The 20,894-nt window shown below is 38.0% G+C and overlaps 1 protein-coding gene across 2 annotated transcripts in view; it reads right to left on the bottom strand.

The window, feature by feature from the left end:
• Window positions 1–4,708: 4,708 nt before the first annotated feature.
• Window positions 4,709–20,894, bottom strand: part of LOC133640611 (gastrula zinc finger protein XlCGF57.1-like) — a 107,583-nt gene continuing 91,397 nt past the window's right edge. The window contains exons 2-3 of one of the 2 annotated variants that reach the window (XM_062034129.1): window positions 19,069–19,326; window positions 4,709–7,087 (exon numbers count right to left, since the gene is read on the bottom strand). In XM_062034129.1, the coding sequence (XP_061890113.1) occupies window positions 5,556–7,087; window positions 19,069–19,315 (1,779 nt within the window). In that variant the 5' untranslated portion in view covers window positions 19,316–19,326 and the 3' untranslated portion in view covers window positions 4,709–5,555. The remainder of the gene's footprint in view (window positions 7,088–19,068; window positions 19,327–20,894) is intronic. The other variant, XM_062034128.1, reaches the window with a different exon arrangement.

Here is a 20,894-nt window from a genome sequence, read left to right as displayed (position 1 = left end):
TTCATTTTTTTTAAATGCTTTAATTTTTTGTAAATGGCTGTAATGATAATGCCAATGAGGGATTTCTAATCACTGCTATGTTGGAATTGTTATTAATATTGATACTGTTGTTGATAACATTCATTTTTGTTTGACTTCTTTTCGATTGTTTTGTGTCATGTTTGGGTGTCCTCTCAATTGTTCTATTTATTGCTATTCTGAATGTTACTGGGTCGGGTTTGGTTTGGGAATTGGAATTGCATTATTATGGTATTGTTGTGTATTGTTTTGTTGGATTGATTAATAAAAAATAAAATAATAATAATAATATAATAATATGGGTGAATATACTTATATCAACAATAATAGTATAATAATAATAATAATAATGATAATGACAATAATGATACTAATAATAATAATACAAATGATAATAATAATACTATGGGTTGAATGCACTTATAACAACAACAATATTAGTGTAATAATAATAATAATGATAATGACAATAATAATAATAATAATAAGACGAAGAAGAAGAAGAATGATAATAATAATAATAATAATATGGGTTGAATATACCTATAACAACAACAATAATAGTATAATAATAATGATATTGACAATAATAATTGTAATAATAATACTAATAATAATAATAATATGGGTTGAATATACTTATAACAACAACAATAATAGTATAATAATAATGATGATAATGACAATAATAATAATAATAATGATGATAATAATAATATGGGTTGAATATGCTTATAACAACACCAATAATAGTATAATAATAATAATAACAATGATGATAATGACAATAATAATAATAATAATACTATGGATTGAATATACTTATAACAACAACAATAATAGTATACTAATAATAATAATGATGATAATGACAATAATAATAATAATAATAATGATGATGATGATGATGATGATAATGACAATGATAATAATATGAATAATAATAATAATGATAATGACACTAATAATAATAATATTGTGGGTTGAATATACTTATAACAACAACAATAATAGTAGAATAATAATAATAATGATGAAAATGACAATAATAATAACACGGCAGATGCAGAGCGAAGTTTTGCACATGCAGACATAGTCAAAATATAGAAGCGGGAAAATGTATTAGTGGAGAGTAATGAAAATATCCACGAGCACAAGACAGGAATTAGCAACATTAATAATAACCACAGACAAAGTAGTCATGTTTCTTCCACATGTGAACAAAGACAGGAAAAAAAATCAATATTATAGTCAAAGCTGCAGCAAAGTTGTTGGATTTGATCTTGTGGTATTTTTATGTAAATTAAAAAAGATACAAAATGAAAAAGATGCAATTGGGTGAGAGCACAACAACAGCTGTTAGAAAGGAATCGTCCACATGAGAATTCCACTGTCCAAGAGGGAATCGAAACTGCAAAATAGCAGAGGATGGTTTCGATCCATCGACCTCTGGGTTATGGGCCCAGCACGCTTCCGCTGCGCCACTCTGCTGATGCACTCACCCGTAATTGAGGTATTATTTATCTTGGCTTCACTTTTCAGTTTGGCGCAGACAGCATTTGGACACCTTGCCGGCATCGGACAGAATCACAGCCATAGAGTCGCTGCCATGCTTCACGATTGGTTTGAATTGTGATTTTTTTTGCATATTAGTGCCCAATTAGGAGCTTATTTCTTTATTCGGAGTCCACATTTCCAATTTTCTTCCTCATGTTGGTGGTTCACTGATGAGAGAATTCTCATTGCAGACCTGCGTCCGATTCCCGGTGTCGTGCGAAATTATGTATTCTGTTTCCCCTTCCGCGGGAGCGCGCATGGGGGCGGAGCTCTGTGGCCTTGTTCAGGCGGCGGCAGCATTTCCGTGTTATTATTAGCCATGTCAATGTTACAAAATGTGGATTATTACGATCATGCTTTCATTTTCGACTATGTTGTTGGTGTAACATGCGACATTCCTACCCGAATAAATGCTTTTGATCATCTGTACATGACGTGTTGTGCAAATGACATTAACAACATACTGTAATTCGGTTTATTATTTCTTTCATCTTCTAAAATATTATTTAAAAAAACACACCAATATAGTGGGAACAAACACTACAGGGTAGACTCAATCCCATGTAAAAAAATAAAAAATAAATAAACATTTTATGCCAGAATTGTGAATTATATTGTAACGACCTGCTGAGGTTGATGTTGTCTTCTTGAGAGTGATCTTCAGAATTCCCATTGTCGTGAACGTACCACGCCTGTAAGGTGATTGGCGAAGAATGAGGAAGCGTTCGTTGTTGCCGGAAATTATGAGTGAGGATAGACGTGCATGTGGAAAGAACCAGAAAAGTTGAGCTGTGTTAGTATAGGTTGCTCAATACAAGTTTAAAAAGAGCGTCAGACTTTGTGTGCACTTCTTCTGGACGCTACAATATGTACAGACTTGGCATTTTCCTCAATTGATGTACTGACATCATGTGTGTTATTCTGTAGATACTTAGCCTCATCAACAACAAAACTTGTTTTTGGACTCATGTTATTAATCACATAAAAATTTAGTAGGGGATACATCCATCCATCCATTTACTACCGCTTGTCCCTTTTGGGGTCATAATATTTATGATTAATCATTGACATCGCTAATAACACGGAAGTGCTTCCGCTGTCTGAACAAGGCTCCGCCCCCATGCGCGCTCCCGCGGTGGGGACACAAAATATTTCAGCGATACCGAATTTCGCAGGACTCCTTTTATCGCAGCTGTATGTTGATACCGGGCCAGCGGCGATTACGTCATGGGCTGCCAGCCAATCAGAGTGCAGTCTGTCAACCACGTGTTAAACTGCGCTCATCCATTGAAATTGCACTTTGTTTCGAATCCCGTGTGAGTAAAATGTATTCATTTATTTATTTTTAATCGCCATATCACCACAAACATTTTCACAACGTTCGTGTTTTGCAAAGATCAGCGCACGTAATAAACACAATTCACTCAAAAGTGCGTTTTAAAAATGGCCTCTCGTAGAGTGTTTTCATTCATAGTCGCTTGGAATTTAGGTAGAACATGACGTCACTTCACTATGACGTCACTTTCGTCACTTGATTGACATTCAAGGCACCTCCCGAGGGTCTTGTGAAATGATGCTGGCTGCTGCGAGCTCAGGTCAAGGCAAAAAAAAGACCGTCTGGAAGGCGAGAAACACTTCCTGTCTTCACAATAAAAGCGCTGCTCCATCCTGCACGAGATAACAAAATAAGAGTCTAGCGCAAACGAGCTAGCAAGGCACGGAGTTTGCCGTCAATGCGTTTCTTGTAAAGTGTATAAAAGCGAATGTGGAAGCTGGACAAATAAGATGGCAAAAACCAACCACTTCAATGTGGACAGAAAGGAGGACTTTTTTTCTCCTCTACGATGTAAAATCGAGTCTTGTGAATGTGAATCTTGTCTGAGTCCAATCAATGCAAGTCATATATATATATATATATATATATATATATATATATATATATATATATATATATATATATATATATATATATATATATATAGATACATATAAATATATATATATATATATATACATATATAAAATATATATATACATATATAAATATATATATATATATATATATATATATATATATATATATATATATATATATATATATATATATATACATATATATATATATATACATATATATATACATATATATATATATACATATATATATATATATATATATATATATATATATATATATGGATCACCTCGACATATATACATATATAAAATATATATATACATATATAAATATATATATATACATATTATATATATATTTATACATATATATATACACATATATAATATATATATATATATATACATTATATATATATATATATATATATATATATATATATATATATATATTACACATTTTCGATTTTACATTGTAGAGAAAAAAAGTCCTCCTTTCTATCCTATATGTATATATATATATATATATATATGGATCACCTCGACATACATACATATATATATATATATATATATATATATATATATATATATATATATATATATGTATGTATGTCGAGGTGATCCATATATATATATATATATATATATATATATATATATATATATATATATATATATATATATATATATATATATATATATATATATATATATATATATATATATATCAATCAATCAATCAATGTTTATTTATATAGCCCTAAATCACAAGTGTCTGAAAGGGCTGCACAAGCCACAACGACATCCTCGGTACAGAGCCCACATACGGGGCATATATCCCAAGTGAGTATCCAATCACAGTATTAGGCCATCTAGAAGGCCGTACTGAGAACAACTTGTGATCTGATTGGCTATCGCAACTGTCTATCAACCGTATGTGTCCGTTATCACCCCAGGCAGATTTAGCACAGCATGGCAACATAAGCTAGCTGAATTCTGATTGGAGACAATGTCTAAACTAAAAACAACAGCATTGGAAGGAGCATAATATGACATGAGGAGAAAATGAATACTTTTAGATATTTAGGGAAAGTAAATTAAAAATTACTTTTATCTTTATTTATGATCATGATTTCTGGTTATGTTAGGCCAGCAGAGAAGGCCTTGCTGGCCTATAACTGCAATATTAAATACAACAAAAGACACACTCAACAAATATTAACTACGTTTATTGTAACTTTTTTTGTTTTGCTTATTGCATAAAGATATGGGGACATATATATAAAACACTCACAAAACAATATTGATATTACAAAAGAGAGTAACACAGATATTTAATAGAATGGATTAAAGAGACCCAACAAATGATGCATAAAGTCACACATTTTAAAAGTAAATGATCTTGTATAAAACACAACTGCTCAAATGATGTATAAAGTAAATAATAATATGCTTCCAGAAGTGGTCCAGAAGATGTTTCAGATGTGAACCAGTAAATATGAACTAAGAGGGATTTATGTGTACTCAAAAGCAAAGGTATGAACAAATGTAAAACAAATATGTATATCATATAAAGGAGTTCATCTATGGAATCATCTACAGTTAGATATGAAAACACTTCATCATTACACAAACCTATAAACACTATGAATGAGTATAAAAGTGAATTATGAATATCTATTTATACATAAAATTTAATGTATGTAACATATTTTGTACCATTTACCCTCACCTTTTCAGTCAAATTGTTCTGTTCATTTTCAAATCAAAGAACACAATGTTGTTTATTACTGCATGTACTTGACTGAAAAAAAGCATTAATATAACATCGTATTATTACATGTTACAAGTATATCAACAAGATCGTGTTACACACACAACAATGATGTCACATGTTATATGTGCTAATGTTGTTAGAAAGTCAAAGTTAGAGTTTTGACAATTTATTTCAAATCCTGCATCTTCATTTGCTGCTGCTGTTCTCACCAGCACACTTGTGTTTCTTACACTGCTACTTAGAAGACAATCTTTCACCGCACACACTGCAACTCAACACTTTCTCACCTGTGTGTTCTAATGTGTCTTTTTAAAGTTTGTCTTTGAACAAAATCTTTACCACAGCTTGAACAAGAAAAAGGTTTTTCCCTAGCGTGTATTTTCATGTGTTCTTTCAGCACAATTTGTCGTCCAAAAGCTCTACCACATTCTAAGCAGGAAAACGTTTTTTCTCCAGTGTGCGTCCTCATGTGTTCTTTCAAATATGATTTTTGTGCAAAACCGTTACCACATTCTGGGCAGGAAAAAGGTTTTTCTCCAGTGTGTACTCTCATGTGTGTTTTCAAATTGTGCTTTACAGCGAACCCTTTGCCGCAGATTGAGCAGGAAAAAGGTTTTTCTCCGGTGTGTAATCTCATGTGTCTTTCCAAATCACTTTTTTGGTTTAAACCTTTACCACACATTGAGCAGGTAAAAGGTTTTTCTCCGGTGTGTAATCTTATGTGTTTTTTCAAAGACTGTCGTCGTGTAAAACATTGTCCACAGATTGAACAAGGGAAAGGTTTTTCTCCGGTGTGTATTCTCATGTGTACTTTCAAATGACAATGGTACTTAAAATTTTTGTCACACTGAGAACATTTCAAGTGTGTGTTGCCAGTGTGACACGTATTAGCAGCCGTCGAGTCTTCATCATCATTTTCTCCAGTGTGTAATCTTTTGTGTCTTTTCAAATTTTGACTTGACACAAAACATTTACTGCATACTGAGCAGGAAAAAAGTTTTTCTCCGGTGTGGATATGCATGTGTTGTTTCAAACCATTTCTTCTGGAGAAACATTTTCCACATTCTGAGCAGGAAAACGGTTTTTTTCCAGTGTGTGTTCTCATGTGTTTGTTCAGATTTTGACTCAACACAAAACATTCACCGCATACTGGGCAGGAAAAATGTTTTTCTCCAGTGTGTATTTTCATGTGTTCTTTCAAACCATTTTTCCGTGAAAAACATTTTCCACACCCTGAGCAGGAAAAAGGTTTTACATCCAGTGTGTGTCTTCTCTCGTGTGTTTTAAGACAACGTGGGCGTTTAAAGGTTTTGTCGCAGTGAGAACATGTGAAGTGTGTGTTGTCAGTGTGACATGTCTTATCATCTTTAGAGTCTTCATCATCAGTGTCAGGAGAGTGTGACGTTGTGTCCTCACTATCTGATAGTGGAGCTAAGAGCTTGTCTGCTTGTGATCCTCCACAGTGGTCTCCATCAGCTTCTGTTGTCATGTGTTGAGTTGAGCTGCTGCTTGGAGGCTCCGCCTCTCTCTTCTCCTCACTTTCACCTTTGACCTCATCATCTTCACTCTTCACAGGGACACCAGTCACTGGGAACTCCTCCAGTCCTTCAAGATGCTCTCCCTCCTGACTGATGCTGTGTTCCTCCTCTTCCACTTTGATTTGACGGGGCTGTGGCGCCTCCTCTTCATCTTTAACACGGAGGGTCAGTGGGTCCTCCTCTTCCTTTTTGAAGTGAGGGGTCTGTTGCGCCTCGCTTTCCTCTTTAATGGCGCTCCACTCCTGTTGATCAGGGAAAGGATGTTCTTCCCTGACGTCTGCAGGACACAAGAAGACAAACGCATGCTTCCAACTTTGTTCAGTCACATAAGGCATTCAGTAAGTTTACATATACTAAATAGAACTAAATTATCGCAAGAACCGGTCCGAAATCTTCAGTTCAAAACTTGGGGGACAAACATTTTTGCAGCAACTTCCTAAAAACACTAGAGTGCTCCTGTTGTACAGAGGAACTTGGACCATGTAAACACATTATCAGATGCTTGTGTTGACATTTTAACGTTCACTATAGAGGACACTTGTATTTTGTATAACAGGACTATTTTCTTCAGGAATGTGTAACTGACAAAAGAAATAGACCAAAAACAAATGTCCACTGCAGAGGACGCCGGTTCTCGAAATAAGAATAATAATGAAGGGAGAATGTGAGAAATGTGGCCTCGAGAATAATTTAGTGGAAGAGCCCTGGTTTACACCAACAAACATACAAATATCCTCCTTTTATTTGTTTTTAAATGTCTAAACAACCTCGCGCCAACATATCTCTCCGACCTCCTTCAGCCTTACTGCCCCACCCGATCCCTAAGATCAGCTGCTACTGACGGTCCCAGACACAAGGCTGAAGCTTAGAGGTGACAGAGCTTTCGCCGCTGCTGCTCCCAAGCTCTGGAACGACCTACCTCTGAGTGTTGGACAAGCCTCCTCTCTTCCTGTTTTTAAATCTCTCTTAAAAACATACTTTTATTCCATGGCTTTTAACACTGAGTGATATCCATCCTGCAATGGCGCCCCATAATACACCTGCTGTGAACCTGTTTTTATGTTTTTACACTACCATTCAAAAGTTTGGGGTCACCCAAACAATTTTGTGGAATAGCCTTAATTTCTAAGAACAACAATAGACTGTCGAGTTTCAGATGAAAGTTCTCTTTTTCTGGCCATTTTGAGCGTTTAATTGACCCCACAAATGTGATGCTCCAGAAACTCAATCTGCTCAAAGGAAGGTCAGTTTTGTAGCTTCTGTAACGAGCTAAACTGTTTTCGGATGTGTGAACATGATTGCACAAGGGTTTTCTAATCATCAATTAGCCTTCTGAGCCAATAAGCAAACACATTGTACCATTAGAACACTGGAGTGATAGTTGCTGGAAATGGGCCTCTATACACCTATGTAGATATTGCACCAAAAACCAGACATTTGCAGCTAGAATAGTCATTTACCACATTAGCAATGTATAGAGTGTATGTCTTTAAAGTTAAGACTAGTTTAAAGTTATCTTCATTGAAAAGTACAGTGCTTTTCCTTCAAAAATAAGGACATTTCAATGTGACCCCAAACTTTTGAACGGTAGTGTATGTTTTTATGTTTTATTTATTTATTTTTTATCGTGTTCTGTTTGTGTTGTGTTGTGTTTGCTCGGTTCTCGTATTATCTTTTAACCTGCCCAATGTACAGCACTTTGGCTACCCCTGTGGCAAATTTTAAATGTGCTTTATAAATAAAGTTGATTTGATTTGATTTGATTTGAAATAAAGATATTGAAGCTAAAATAAGTCAATATTTTAAAGTATTTGATCAAATAAAAATGTACCCGTCTAATAAGTGACAGAATGTTGTCAATGAAGACACTTTAAATACGCAGGATCATCCCAGTGGAGAGAAAACTATAAACGGAAACTTTTTTTGTATGCACAATGTAATTAAAACAGAGTAAACACGAGGATGTTTTTTTGTTAACAATCTTAAGTAGCGGTCAATCACATGAACATTGTTATTCCTATTTAGAGAAACTTATAAGCATGCGAAAATGTGTGAAATTAAACGTCAGTATACATAAACAACAATGACAATTACAGCCTTTATTTAACCACATAAAAGTTAAACTACCACTGATAGTCAAACACACACTAGGTGTGGTGAAATTACTCTCTGCATTTGACCCATCCCCTTGTTCCACCCCCTGGGAGGTGAGGGGAGCAGTGAGCAGCAGCGGTGGCCGCGCTCGGGAATCATTTTGGTGATTTAACCCCCAATTCCAACCCTTGATGCTGAGTGCCAAGCAGGGAGGTAACGGGTCCCATTTTTATAGTCTTTGGTATGACTCGGCCGGGGTTTGAACTCACGACCTACAGATCTCATGGCGGACACTCTAATTTAATAACTTTATAAGAAACCCATCGAGATCAAAATGTCGTTCACAAGGGTGTCATTGATATGTAAACGCAAAATTTAAAATAATTCACTCCGATCTTTTGGTATGTTGATCACAGTGATGTTGCTAGCTATGCGTCCTGCATCCCTGACACATTCACACAGTCAACTCCCTCTCCTTGCGTCCCAGGGACGATATCTCATGTTTCCCATTTGAAAAACCTACATTGTGTTTAAAATCACAGCAACAAGTCAGGTGCAACCAACCATTGACATTGTCGACAAAAATATCATTAATAAAATGTGTCGCAAAAGAAATTAATTTGTCGATAATAGTCTGTGACCTCATCGCTCGTGTTTTTCCAGACATGAGCGAATATGCACGTGGCAGCGTGACCAGTGACTGTCAAGCAACAAGAAGGTAAAAAACACAGCGAGTAAAAACAAAAAACTTCATAGACTTGGATAACTTGCTCCATTTGCAAAGTCTGTAATCTGGAGGATGCGATCTACGACTGTCTAGCTAAGAACCGAGGGACGCATTTGTGTGAAAATAGACTTAACTATCATTTCAGTCAAAGTCTATCAGCTTTGTCTAAATGCCTGTGTGCATCCTTCTAGACCAGGGGTCTCAAACTCAATTTGCCTGGGGGCCACTGGATGCAGAGTCTGGGTGAGGCTGAGCCGCAATAAAAGATTTCCTAAAAAATATATTTTTAAATGTCTTTATTTTTATTTTCAACACAAAATAAAATCAAAATATAAATGAACAAAATGAGAATTCAGTAAATAAATCAGTCATAACTAATAACAATAATAATTCGATTTCTCCAGTCAGCAACAATGTATACACATACTTACTATGTGAGAAGTAACAATAAATAAATTTGTGAACCTGAACATGGCTTCTCTTGCCTACTTCTTGCTGCTTCTTTGCATACTCCTCAGCATGTCCAGTTGTATAATGACGTTTTAAATTGTATTCCTTGTGCACGGCAACTTTCTCTGTGCAAATAAGACACGTCGGGGTGCCCCTGTGCTCAACAAAGAAATATTGCATCTCCCACTTTTCCTGGAATTGTCTTTGCTCACCACTAACCTTTCTCTTCACTGCACGCTTTGAAAAAGACATGTTTGGGGTTGTGGAATATATTTGTATTTAACCGAATAATAATGTTATTTCCACAATGTGTGTCGATCCGCTTTTCCTCCCGACAGCAACACGGCGGTCGGCGGAAAGTACCGGGAAAAAGTGACTGCTCCCAGAGTGTTATATGGCGCCATATAAAAATATATGTAGTGTTCATCGTGTGAGGCAATGCAAATTAAACAATAAAAAAAACATAACGGTTTGAATTGGTCCAGGTTATCAGGGACTTTATTACTGACGGACAGGTGTCGCCGTGTGACTGCGCGCAGGCACGTAAGACAACCCTCGTCTCCATGGCAACGTTTCTCTCGCTTTCACTCATTTGCCGCTTTTCCACTAACGCATGGGTATTTTGGACCCAAATAACAAAAATTGTCTCTGTCTGGAGCCAACGAGAGGGGGCGGGGAGTTTAAAGTCACGGTAGCACAATTAGCCCCGAACGGGCTAACATCACGACTAACGTGTTACACGAGAAAGACACAGAGAGCGAGAGAGAGAGAGCGAGGGAGTGAGGGAGTGAGGGAGGGAGAGCGAGAGAGAGAGCGAGGGAGTGAGGGAGGGAGAGAGAGAGAGCGAGTGAGTGAGGGAGGTAGGGAGAGAGAGCGAGAGAGAGCGAGCGAGTAAGTGAGGGAGGGAGCGAGCGAGCGAGTGAGGGAGGGAGGGAGGGAGGGAGGGAGGGAGGGAGGGAGGGAGGGAGGGAGGTAGAACGCGTGAGGTCTCGTGGAAAAGCAGCAAAACGTTTCTCTGCTTGCATCACGCAAGTGACGTCAATGTCCGGCCCTCGAGAGCCATATACCACACCATGATTGGTAGATTCCTTGTAGCCCGGAAGAGTTAGGGCTACAAGGAATTATGGGTATTTGTGCTGTTGTGTTTATGTTGTGTTACGGTGCTGATGTTCTCCCGAAATGTGTTTGTCATTCTTGTTTGGTGTGGGTTCACAGTGTGGCGCATATTTGTAACATTGATAAAGTTTTTTTTTATACGGCCACCCTCAGTGTGACCTGTATGGCTCTTGACTAAGTATGCATTGCAGTCGCTTACGTGTGTCTGTTGAAGCCGCATATAGCATGTGTCTGTGCAGGCACATTGTTTGTATGGAGAAAAAGTGGACGCTAAAGGCAATGCCATCACGGCACACCCGCCCTCATTAGTGCCCTAAATATTGTTGTCCTCAGTATTGATGACGGGTGAAAGTCAGGAGGCTTGGCAAGAATGCTTCAGCTTCGCACACAGTGCTGTCGAGCGCCATTTATATAAAACTCGCGGGCCGCACTAACATTAAACGTTCATATTAAGGTGGGGGCCGCACAGTAACGTCTCGCGGGCCGCATGTTTGAGACCCCTGTTCTAGACACATCCTCACAGTATACATTTTCTTAATGAGGAAGCTATCCACCTTTAGTCTCCCTTTGTTGTTGTCTTTTTTACCTCCAAAATATATTTTTTTGTTTTTATTGTACTTGCTTTTAAATGAACAACAATTTATTCTAGATCTTATTAAATAAATATTTTCGAATTAATTTAAATCCAATGGCTAAATTAGAGCCACTCTGATAAGTGAGAATGAATAGAATATGAACAGACTACAGCTTTATTGTCTGTTTCTACATGAAATACAGAAATTTGTCTTTGACACGGCTTCGATCACAAAATTAACAAACACATTTACACACAGGCACGTTTAAAAACCACATGCACACGGAGTCAGGAGTTGCCTTCCTCACGGGACAGCGCCCCCTTATAATCTTTAAGATAGTCGATGACCAGTCAAATGCTGGGTTGCAATCACGTGACCTAGAGGCACTTCCATTAGGCTACTGTTTATTTACCTGCATGAATGCAGATTTGGGGGTGTTTTGAAAAGTTTGGAGGCAAATAAGCGATCACGAAGAAAATATTCAAAAATGGGACGAAGTGGGTTCATACACTCTTAAGAACAATTATTTTTGAAAGATTTAAACCAAGACGTTTCTACTCGCTATGACCTCACTTTACTTGACACAAGAATTTCGAGAAGAAAAGATTGGAGGCACATCATGTCTTTACATCTGAGGGGTCCACAAATTAAGAATTAGATAGATAGATAGAAAGATGGATAAATAGATAGATGGATAAATAGTACTTTATTGATTCCTTCAGGAGAGTTCCCTCAGGATAATTAAAATTCCAGCAGCAGCGTACAGAATTGAGATACAATTTAAAATATTTTAAAAAGTAAATAACGGAGGTATAAATAGAAATTAAATAGAAAATATAACAATAACAATAAAATTACCGTAATTTCCGGACTATAAGCCGCTACTTTTTCCCCTCGTTCTGGTCCCTGCGGCTTATACAAGGGTGCGGCTTATTTACGGCCTGTTCTTCTCCGACACCGACGAAGAGGATTTCGGTGGTTTTAGTACGCAGGAGGAAGACGATGACACAATGATTAAAGACTGACTTTTCATATACCGGTAGGCTGGTTATTTTGATAACGTACAGGCGAGCACTTTCTATTACTTTGCACCGTTGTATTATTTGTACTCTGCACGAATGCTGTTCGCCATGTCAAAGATGTGAAAGTTTGATTGAATGATTGAAAGATTTATTGTTAATAAATGGGACGCTTTGCGTTCCCAAACAGTCATCTCTGTCCCGACAATCCCCTCCGTGGTAGCAGGAACCCCTATATACTACGGTAATTACACATCAAAACCCTGCGGCTTATAGTCGGGTGCGGCTTATATATGGAGCAATCTGTATTTTCCCCTAAATTTAGCTGGTGCGGCTTATAGTCAGGTGCGGCTTATACTCCGGAAATTACGGTAAAAAGTAACAATGACAATAAAAATAACAGTAAAAATAAAATTAAAACAAGAGAAACTAGGCAGCAGTGACTATGTTATGAAAAAAATAAATACATTTTAAAAAATTAAGAAAAACGGTAATACTGTCGATTATATGAAAGATGTGATGTGTATATTGCACCTTTAAAATGTATTGCACTGTTATTGCTGTTTATTGTACTTTAAATTGCACTGTTTTTTGTTGCAGTTTATTTCAGTATTATTATTGCTTTGCGTCCCCTGTCATCCTAGTACCCCCCCTCCATAGAGGAATCTGTAAAAGAGAAAGTTGGACTTATTGGTGCATCGCTAAGTAACGTATTTGATTGACATAACGAGTGCCGTGCTGCTGTGATCGTGACGCCAATGAGAAAAATGATAACCGTATTTTTCGGAGTATAAGTCGCTCCGGAGTATAAGTCGCACCGGCCGAAAATGCATAATAAAGAAGGAAAAAAACATATATAAGTCGCACTGGAGTATAAGTCACATTTTTGGGGGAAATGTATTTAATAAAAGCCAACACCAAGAATAGACATTTGAAAGGCAATTTCAAATAAATAAAGAATAGTGAACAACAGGCTGAATAAGTGTACGTTATATGAGGCATAAATAACCAACTGAGAACGTGCCTGGTATGTTAACGTAACATATTATGGTAAGAGTCATTCAAATAACTATAACATATAGAACATGCTATACGTTTACCAAACAATCTGTCACTCCTAATCGCTAAATCCCATGAAATCTTATACGTCTAGTCTCTTACGTGAATGAGCTAAATAATATTATTTGATATTTTACGCTAATGTGTTAATAATTTCACACATAAGTCGCTCCTGAGTATAAGTCGCACCCCCGGCCAAACTATGAAAAAAACTGCGACTTATAGTCCGAAAAATACGGAAGTTTGTTCGCAGTTGATTTCCTGCTACAAATATTAGCCTCACCTACAATTCACGACTGTGGTTGTTTTTATGGTGTGAAGTTCATACTTTGTCATTATTTAGCTATAGATGTCCCTGTTGTTCAGCAATGTTTGCTAGCGATATCAAGATTCAGTTTGAGGATATTTTCTCGATGCTAACAAATATAATCAAAGACGCTAAAATGTGGTCATGTGTGTCGAATAGAGCAGTGGTTCTCAAATGGGGGTACGCGTACCCCTGGGGGTACTTGAAGGTATGTCAAGGGGTAAGTGAGATTTTTTTTAAATGTCTGTCGAAAAGAACTGTGAAAAGAAATGCAACAATGCAATATTCAGTGTTGACAGCTAGATTTTTTTGTGGACATGTTCCATAAATATTGAGGTTAAAGATTTCATTTTTTGTGAAGAAATGTTTAGAATTAAGTTCAAGAATCCAGATGGATCTCTATTACAATCCCCAAAGAGGGCACTTTAAAGGCCTACTGAAATGAAATGTTTTTATTTAAACGGGAATAGCAGATCCATTCTATGTGTCGTACTTGTTAATTTCGCGATATTACCATATTTTTGCTAAAAGGATTTAGTAGAGAAAATCGACGATAAAGTTCGCAACTTTTGCTCACTGATAAAAAAGCCTTGCTTGTACCGGAAGTAGCGTGACGTCACAAGCGGTAGTGCTGCTCACAATTCCCTGTTGTTTACAATGGAGCGAGAGAGATTCGAACCGAGAAAGTGACGATTACCCCATTAATTTGAGCGAGGATGAAAGATTCGTAGATGAGGAACGTTACAGTGAAGGACTTGAGAGGCAGTGATGGACATATCTTTTTTCGCACTGACCGTAACTTAGGTACAAGCTGGCTCATTGGATTCCACACTCTCTCCTTTTTCTATTGTGTATCACAGATTTGTATTTTAAACCATCTCAGATACTATATCCTCTTGAAAATGAGAGTCGATAACGCGAAATGGACATTCACAGTGACTGAACATGTAAATACACGATTAATAATTCAGCTTTGCGAAGCTAAAAAAAATAGAAGCTAACCTAACTACGTAGCCAACGTGATAGCAGCAGTCTCAAATGCATATATAAACTAAATTAAAAAAAAACCTGACTGGATGGATAGACAGAAGATCAATAATACTATTAAACCATGAACATGTAAATACACGATTAATAATATTCCGCTTGGCGAAGCTAAAAAAACAGAAGCTAACCTAGCTGCGTAGCCAACGTGATAGCAGCAGTCTCAAATGCAGATATAAACTAAATTAAAAAAAACCCTGACTGGATGGATAGACAGAAGATCAATAATACTATTAAACCATGAACATGTAAATACACGATTAATAATATTCCGCTTGGCGAAGCTAAAAAACAGAAGCTAACCTAGCTGCGTAGCTAACTTAGATGCGGCGGCGGGCGTTGTACGCTTTTGACGACACCCCGGCCGCCATCAGAGTCGGCAAGAAACATATATTTCCCCAAAGTTACGTACGTGACATGCACATATCGACACGCACGTACGGGCAAGCGATCAAATGTTTGGAAGCCAAAGTTAGACTCACCGTAGTGCGTCTGCTATCCTGCTCAAAACACAACACAACCTCCTGGTGTTGGTGTTGCTGTAGTCCGCCGCTCCACCGATCGCACCTACAACTTTCTTATTTGCAGTCTCCATTGTCCATTAAACAAATTGCTCAATAGCTTTATTAACAAGCGGTAACTGGTTGTAGTTAAAAAAGTAACGCACACACATACACGAGCTGCTGTTAGCCAAAACGCACACTCACACACACTCAAGTTCTCCGCCAACTCACTCGCGCATGCGCGTTCCCCAAACCCTTAAAGACACAGTACACTAATGCAAATATCACAGATATTACAGTATTGTACTTAGCCGCTAAGACACCGATCGATCCCACCTACAACTTTCTTCTTTGCAGTCTCCATTGTTCATTAAACAAATTGCAAAAGATTCACCAACACAGATGTCCAGAATACTGTGGAATTTTTTCGAAGAAAACAAGAGGCTTTTCTATCGGGTCCGATGGGGTCCAACCAGTTGCTTTTGTGACGTCACGCACATAAATCATATCCAAAGGAGTTTTTCAACCGGAAGTGTGGCGGGAATTTTAAAATTGCACTTCATAAGTTAACCCAGCCGTATTGGCATGTGTTGCAATGTTAAGATTTCATCATTGATATATAAACTATCAGACTGCGTGGTCGGTAGTAGTGGCTTTCAGTAGGCCTTTAAATGATGATTACTTCTATGTGTAGAAATCTTTATTTATAATTGAATCACTTGTTTATTTTTCAACAAGTTTTTAGTTATTTTTATATCTTCTTTTCCAAATAGTTCAAGAAAGACCACAACAAATGAGCAATATTTTGCACTGTTATACAATTTAATAAATCAGAAACTGATGACATAGTGCTGTATTTTACTTCTTTATCTCTTTTTTTCAACCAAAAATGCTTTGCTCTGATTAGGGGGTACTTGAATTAAAAAAATGTTCACAGGGGGTACATCACTGAAAAAAGGTTAAGAACCACTGGAATAGAGCACTTATCTTTCCTGCACAACAACTCAGCTTTTAGTTTCTGTTATGAAAATGAACAGTGAAAATACGGTGGATTGGGATAAAGACTGACGGGATGTTTATATCTTTCAGGACTTGACTTGTACTCTCCGTTTAGCTGGTGAATTCAGCATAATCCCCACTTCTGAGGTAAAAAAAATGATGTCAAGAAACAAGCATTTTGCCTTGTCTTCCTAGCGATGTTTTCGGGTTTCAAATCCATTTGATCAACTTCTCGGTTTATGGCCACGACCTTCTACGATGCAAGTCTGAGGCGAGAGTTTTAATCTAGCACCAACTTTTACCAAATCCGAGGCAATGTAGCAGCAGCAGCAGCTCAGTAGCTATCTCACCTCTCTGCAAGCAAGGAGCCGTTTGACTTAAAGTAGTTCCTCGACATTAGCTCTTACAATTACAATGCTGCGAATACTTGGTTAAAGGCCTACTGAAAGCCACTACTATCGACCACGCAGTTTGATAGTTTATATATCAATGATGAAATCTTAACATTGCAACACATGCCATTACGGCCGTGTTAACTTATAAAGTGCAATTTTAAATTTCCTGCGAAACTTCCGGTTGAAAACGTCTATGTATGATGACGTATGCGCGTGACGTCAATCGTTGAAATGGAAGTATTCGGACGCCATTGAATCCAATACAAAAAGCTCTGTTTTCATCTCAAAATTCCACAGTATTCTCTACATCTGTGTTGGTGAATCTTTTGCAATTTGTTTAATGAACAATGGAGGCTGCAAAGAAGAAAGTTGTAGTTGGGATCGGTGTATTAGCGGCTGGCTGCAGCAACACAAACAGGAGGACTTTGAGGTGGATAGCAGACGCTCTATCCGACGCTAGCCGCCAACCGCATCGGTGATCGGGGTGAAGTCCTTCGTCGCTCCGTCGATCGCTGGAACGCAGGTGAGCACGAGTGTTGATGAGCAGATGAGGGCTGGCTGGCGTAGGTGGATAGCTAATGTTTTTAGCATAGCTCTGTGAGGTCCCGTTGCTAAGTTAGCTTCAATGGCGTCGTTAGCAACATCATTGTTAAGCTTTGCCAGGCTGGAAAGCATTAACCGTGTAGTTACATGTTCATGGTTTAATAGTATTGTTGATTTTCTGTCTATCCTTCCAGTCAGGGGTTTATTTATTTTGTTTCTATATGCAGTTAAGCCCGATGCTATCACGTTAGCTCCGTAGCTAAAGTGTTTCGCCGATGTATTGTCATGGAGATAAAAGTCACTGTGAATGTCCATTTCGCGTTCTCGACTCTCATTTTCAAGAGGATATAGTATCCGAGGTGGTTTAAAATACAAATCCGTGATCCACAATAGAAAAAGGAGAGAGTGTGGAATCCAATGAGCCAGCTTGTACCTAAGTTACGGTCAGAGCGAAAAAAGATGCGTCCTGCACTGCACTCTAGTCCTTCACTCTCACGTCCCTCATCCACGAATCTTTCATCCTGGCTCAAATTAATGGGGTAATCGTCGCTTTCTTGGTCCGAATCGCTCTCGCTGCATTGAAAACAATGGGGAAATGTGAGGAGCCCTTCAACCTGCGACGTCACGCTACTTCCGGTACAGGCAAGGCTTTTTTTTATCAGCGACCAAAAGTTGCGAACTTTATCGTCGATGTTCTATACTAAATCCTTTCAGCAAAAATATGGCAATATCGCGAAATGATCAAGTATGACACATAGAATGGATCTGCTATCCCCGTTGGAATAAAAAAATGTCATTTCAGTAGGCCTTTAATATACAGGTCGCTACAAGTAAGTGGAGTATTGTTGGTGGTTTTTGGATGCTTTGTTCGAGGGCTTTAAGGGCACAATAGAGAACTCCCATTACCTGTAATGTTAGCCGCCTTGTACTGGCAGTCTTTACTATTTTAGGGCTATATAAATAAACATTGATTGATTGATTGATTGATATTTAGAATGCACCGAAAAGAGAAGGTTGTGATTTTGTCTTACATAAGGAATGTGAAGGATAGGCAAAAGGACCCCAAAAAGCGCAGTTCCTTTTTAATAAAGCATAATATTTTAAAAAGCAAGTATATCTCCAACGTGTTGGACCCTGGATGAACATGTGTTACAAACATTGTATTAGGGGCGGTATGGCTCGGTTGGTAGAGTGGCCGTGCCAGCAACTTGAGGGTTTTAGGTTCGATCCCTGCTTCTGCCAACCTGGTCACTGCCGTTGTGTCCTTGGGCAAGACACTTTACCCACCTGCTCCCAGTGCCACCCACACCGGTTTAAAAATGTAACTTAGATATTGGGTTTCACTATGTAAAGTGCTTTGAGTCACTAGAGAAAAGCGCTATATAAATATAATTCCATTCAAGATGACATGTGGATGTTGTGCTTACTTGGACTGTGATGACGCTGTGAGGACTCAGGTGGTTTGTCTTCATGGTCTTCAGTCTTCACAGAGACAACAGTCAGTGGAAACTTGGTGAGATCAGCCTCCTCCTGCCCTACAGGACACTCTCCTGCCTGAGTAACCCAGAGATCCTCCTCTTCTTTTTTAATGTGGGGGAGCTGTGGATCCTCCTGCCTCGAAGAGGAACTCACCCCCTGCTGCTGAGGGGCACCTTCTTCTTGACGACCGTTCATCTGTTGGACGTCTGCAAGACAACACAAACAAACTTTAGCTTCAGCATGTCAAATATGATTTCGTCTATCAAATTAAATATTTTACAAGTGGACTGAAAAAAGTTGTGGTGATGTTCTTCCAAACATGGAATTTACATTACTTTATTGATTATGTTATGAATCGTGTAATTGATCTTGTTTTCTACATGTCCATGAACTATTGATACAAGATGAGCAGCTTTTTACAACATATAGCAAACATCACGCTGGGATTTTAATATACACTATATTGCCAAAAGTATTTGGCCACCTGCCTTGACTCACATATGAACTTGAAGTGCCATCCTATTCCTAACCCATAGGGTTCAATATGATGTCGCTCCACCTTTTGCAGCTATTACAGCTTCAACTCTTCTGGGAAGGCTGTCCACAAGGTTGCAGAGTGTGTTTATAGGAATTTTCCACCGTTCTTCCAAAAGCGCATTGGTGAGGTGACACTCTGATGTTGGTCGAGAAGGTCTCCGTTTTAATTCATCCCAAAGGTGTTCTATCGGGTTCAGGTCAGGACTCTGTGCAGGCCAGTCAAGCTTATTCACACCAGACTCTGTCCTCCACGTCTTTATGGACCTTGCTTTGTGCACTGGTGCACAGTCATGTTGGAAGAGGAAGGGGCTCGCTCCAAACTGTTACCACAAGGTTGGGAGCATGGAATTGTCCAAAATGTTTTGGTATCCTGGAACATTCAAAGTTGCTTTCACCGGAACTAAGGGGCCAAGCCCAACTCCTGGAGCGGGCCCCTTCCTCTTCCAACATGACTGTGCACCAGTGCACAAAGCAAGGTCCATAAAGATAGATAGATAGATAGATAGATAGATAGATAGATAGATAGATAGATAGATAGATAGATAGATAGATAGATAGATAGATAGATAGATAGATAGATAGATAGATAGATAGATAGATAGATAGATATTCCAGCAGCAGTGTACAGAATTGAGATCGAATTTAAAAAGTAAAAAGTAAATAATGGGGGTATAAATGGAAACAAAATAGAAAGATATTACAATAAGAATACAAATAAAAAGCAACAATGAGAATAAAAATATAACAGTAAAATAAGAATATAACAAGAGACATTGGATGACAGAGTCTGGTGTGGATTAACTTGACTGGCCTGCACAGAGTCCTGACCTGAACCCAATAGAACACTTTTGGGATGAATTAGAACGGAGACTAACAGCCAGGCCTTTTCGACCAACATCAGTGTGTGACCTCACCAACGCGCTTTTGGAAGAATGGTGGAAAATTCCTACAAACACACTCCGCAACCTTGTGGACAGCCTTCTCAGAAGAGTTGAAGCTGTAATAGCTGCTAAAGGTGCACCGACATCATATTGAACCCTATGGGTTAGGAATGGGATGGCACTTCAAGTTCATATGTGAGTCAAGGCAGGTGGCCAAATACTTTTGGCAATATAGTGCATCAATGACTCCATTAGGTCAGTCTGCACGTATAAAAGTAAATACCGTATTTTTCGGATTACAAGTCGCAGTTCTTTTCATAGTTTGGCCGGGGGTGAGTTTTATACTCAGGAGCGAC

The sequence above is a fragment of the Entelurus aequoreus genome, linkage group LG23 (genome assembly GCF_033978785.1).
Source record: "Entelurus aequoreus isolate RoL-2023_Sb linkage group LG23, RoL_Eaeq_v1.1, whole genome shotgun sequence".
Taxonomy (NCBI): Eukaryota; Metazoa; Chordata; class Actinopteri; order Syngnathiformes; family Syngnathidae; genus Entelurus; species Entelurus aequoreus.
Note: the sequence above shows the minus strand (reverse complement) of the source record. Positions and strands in the feature narration are given on the sequence as shown.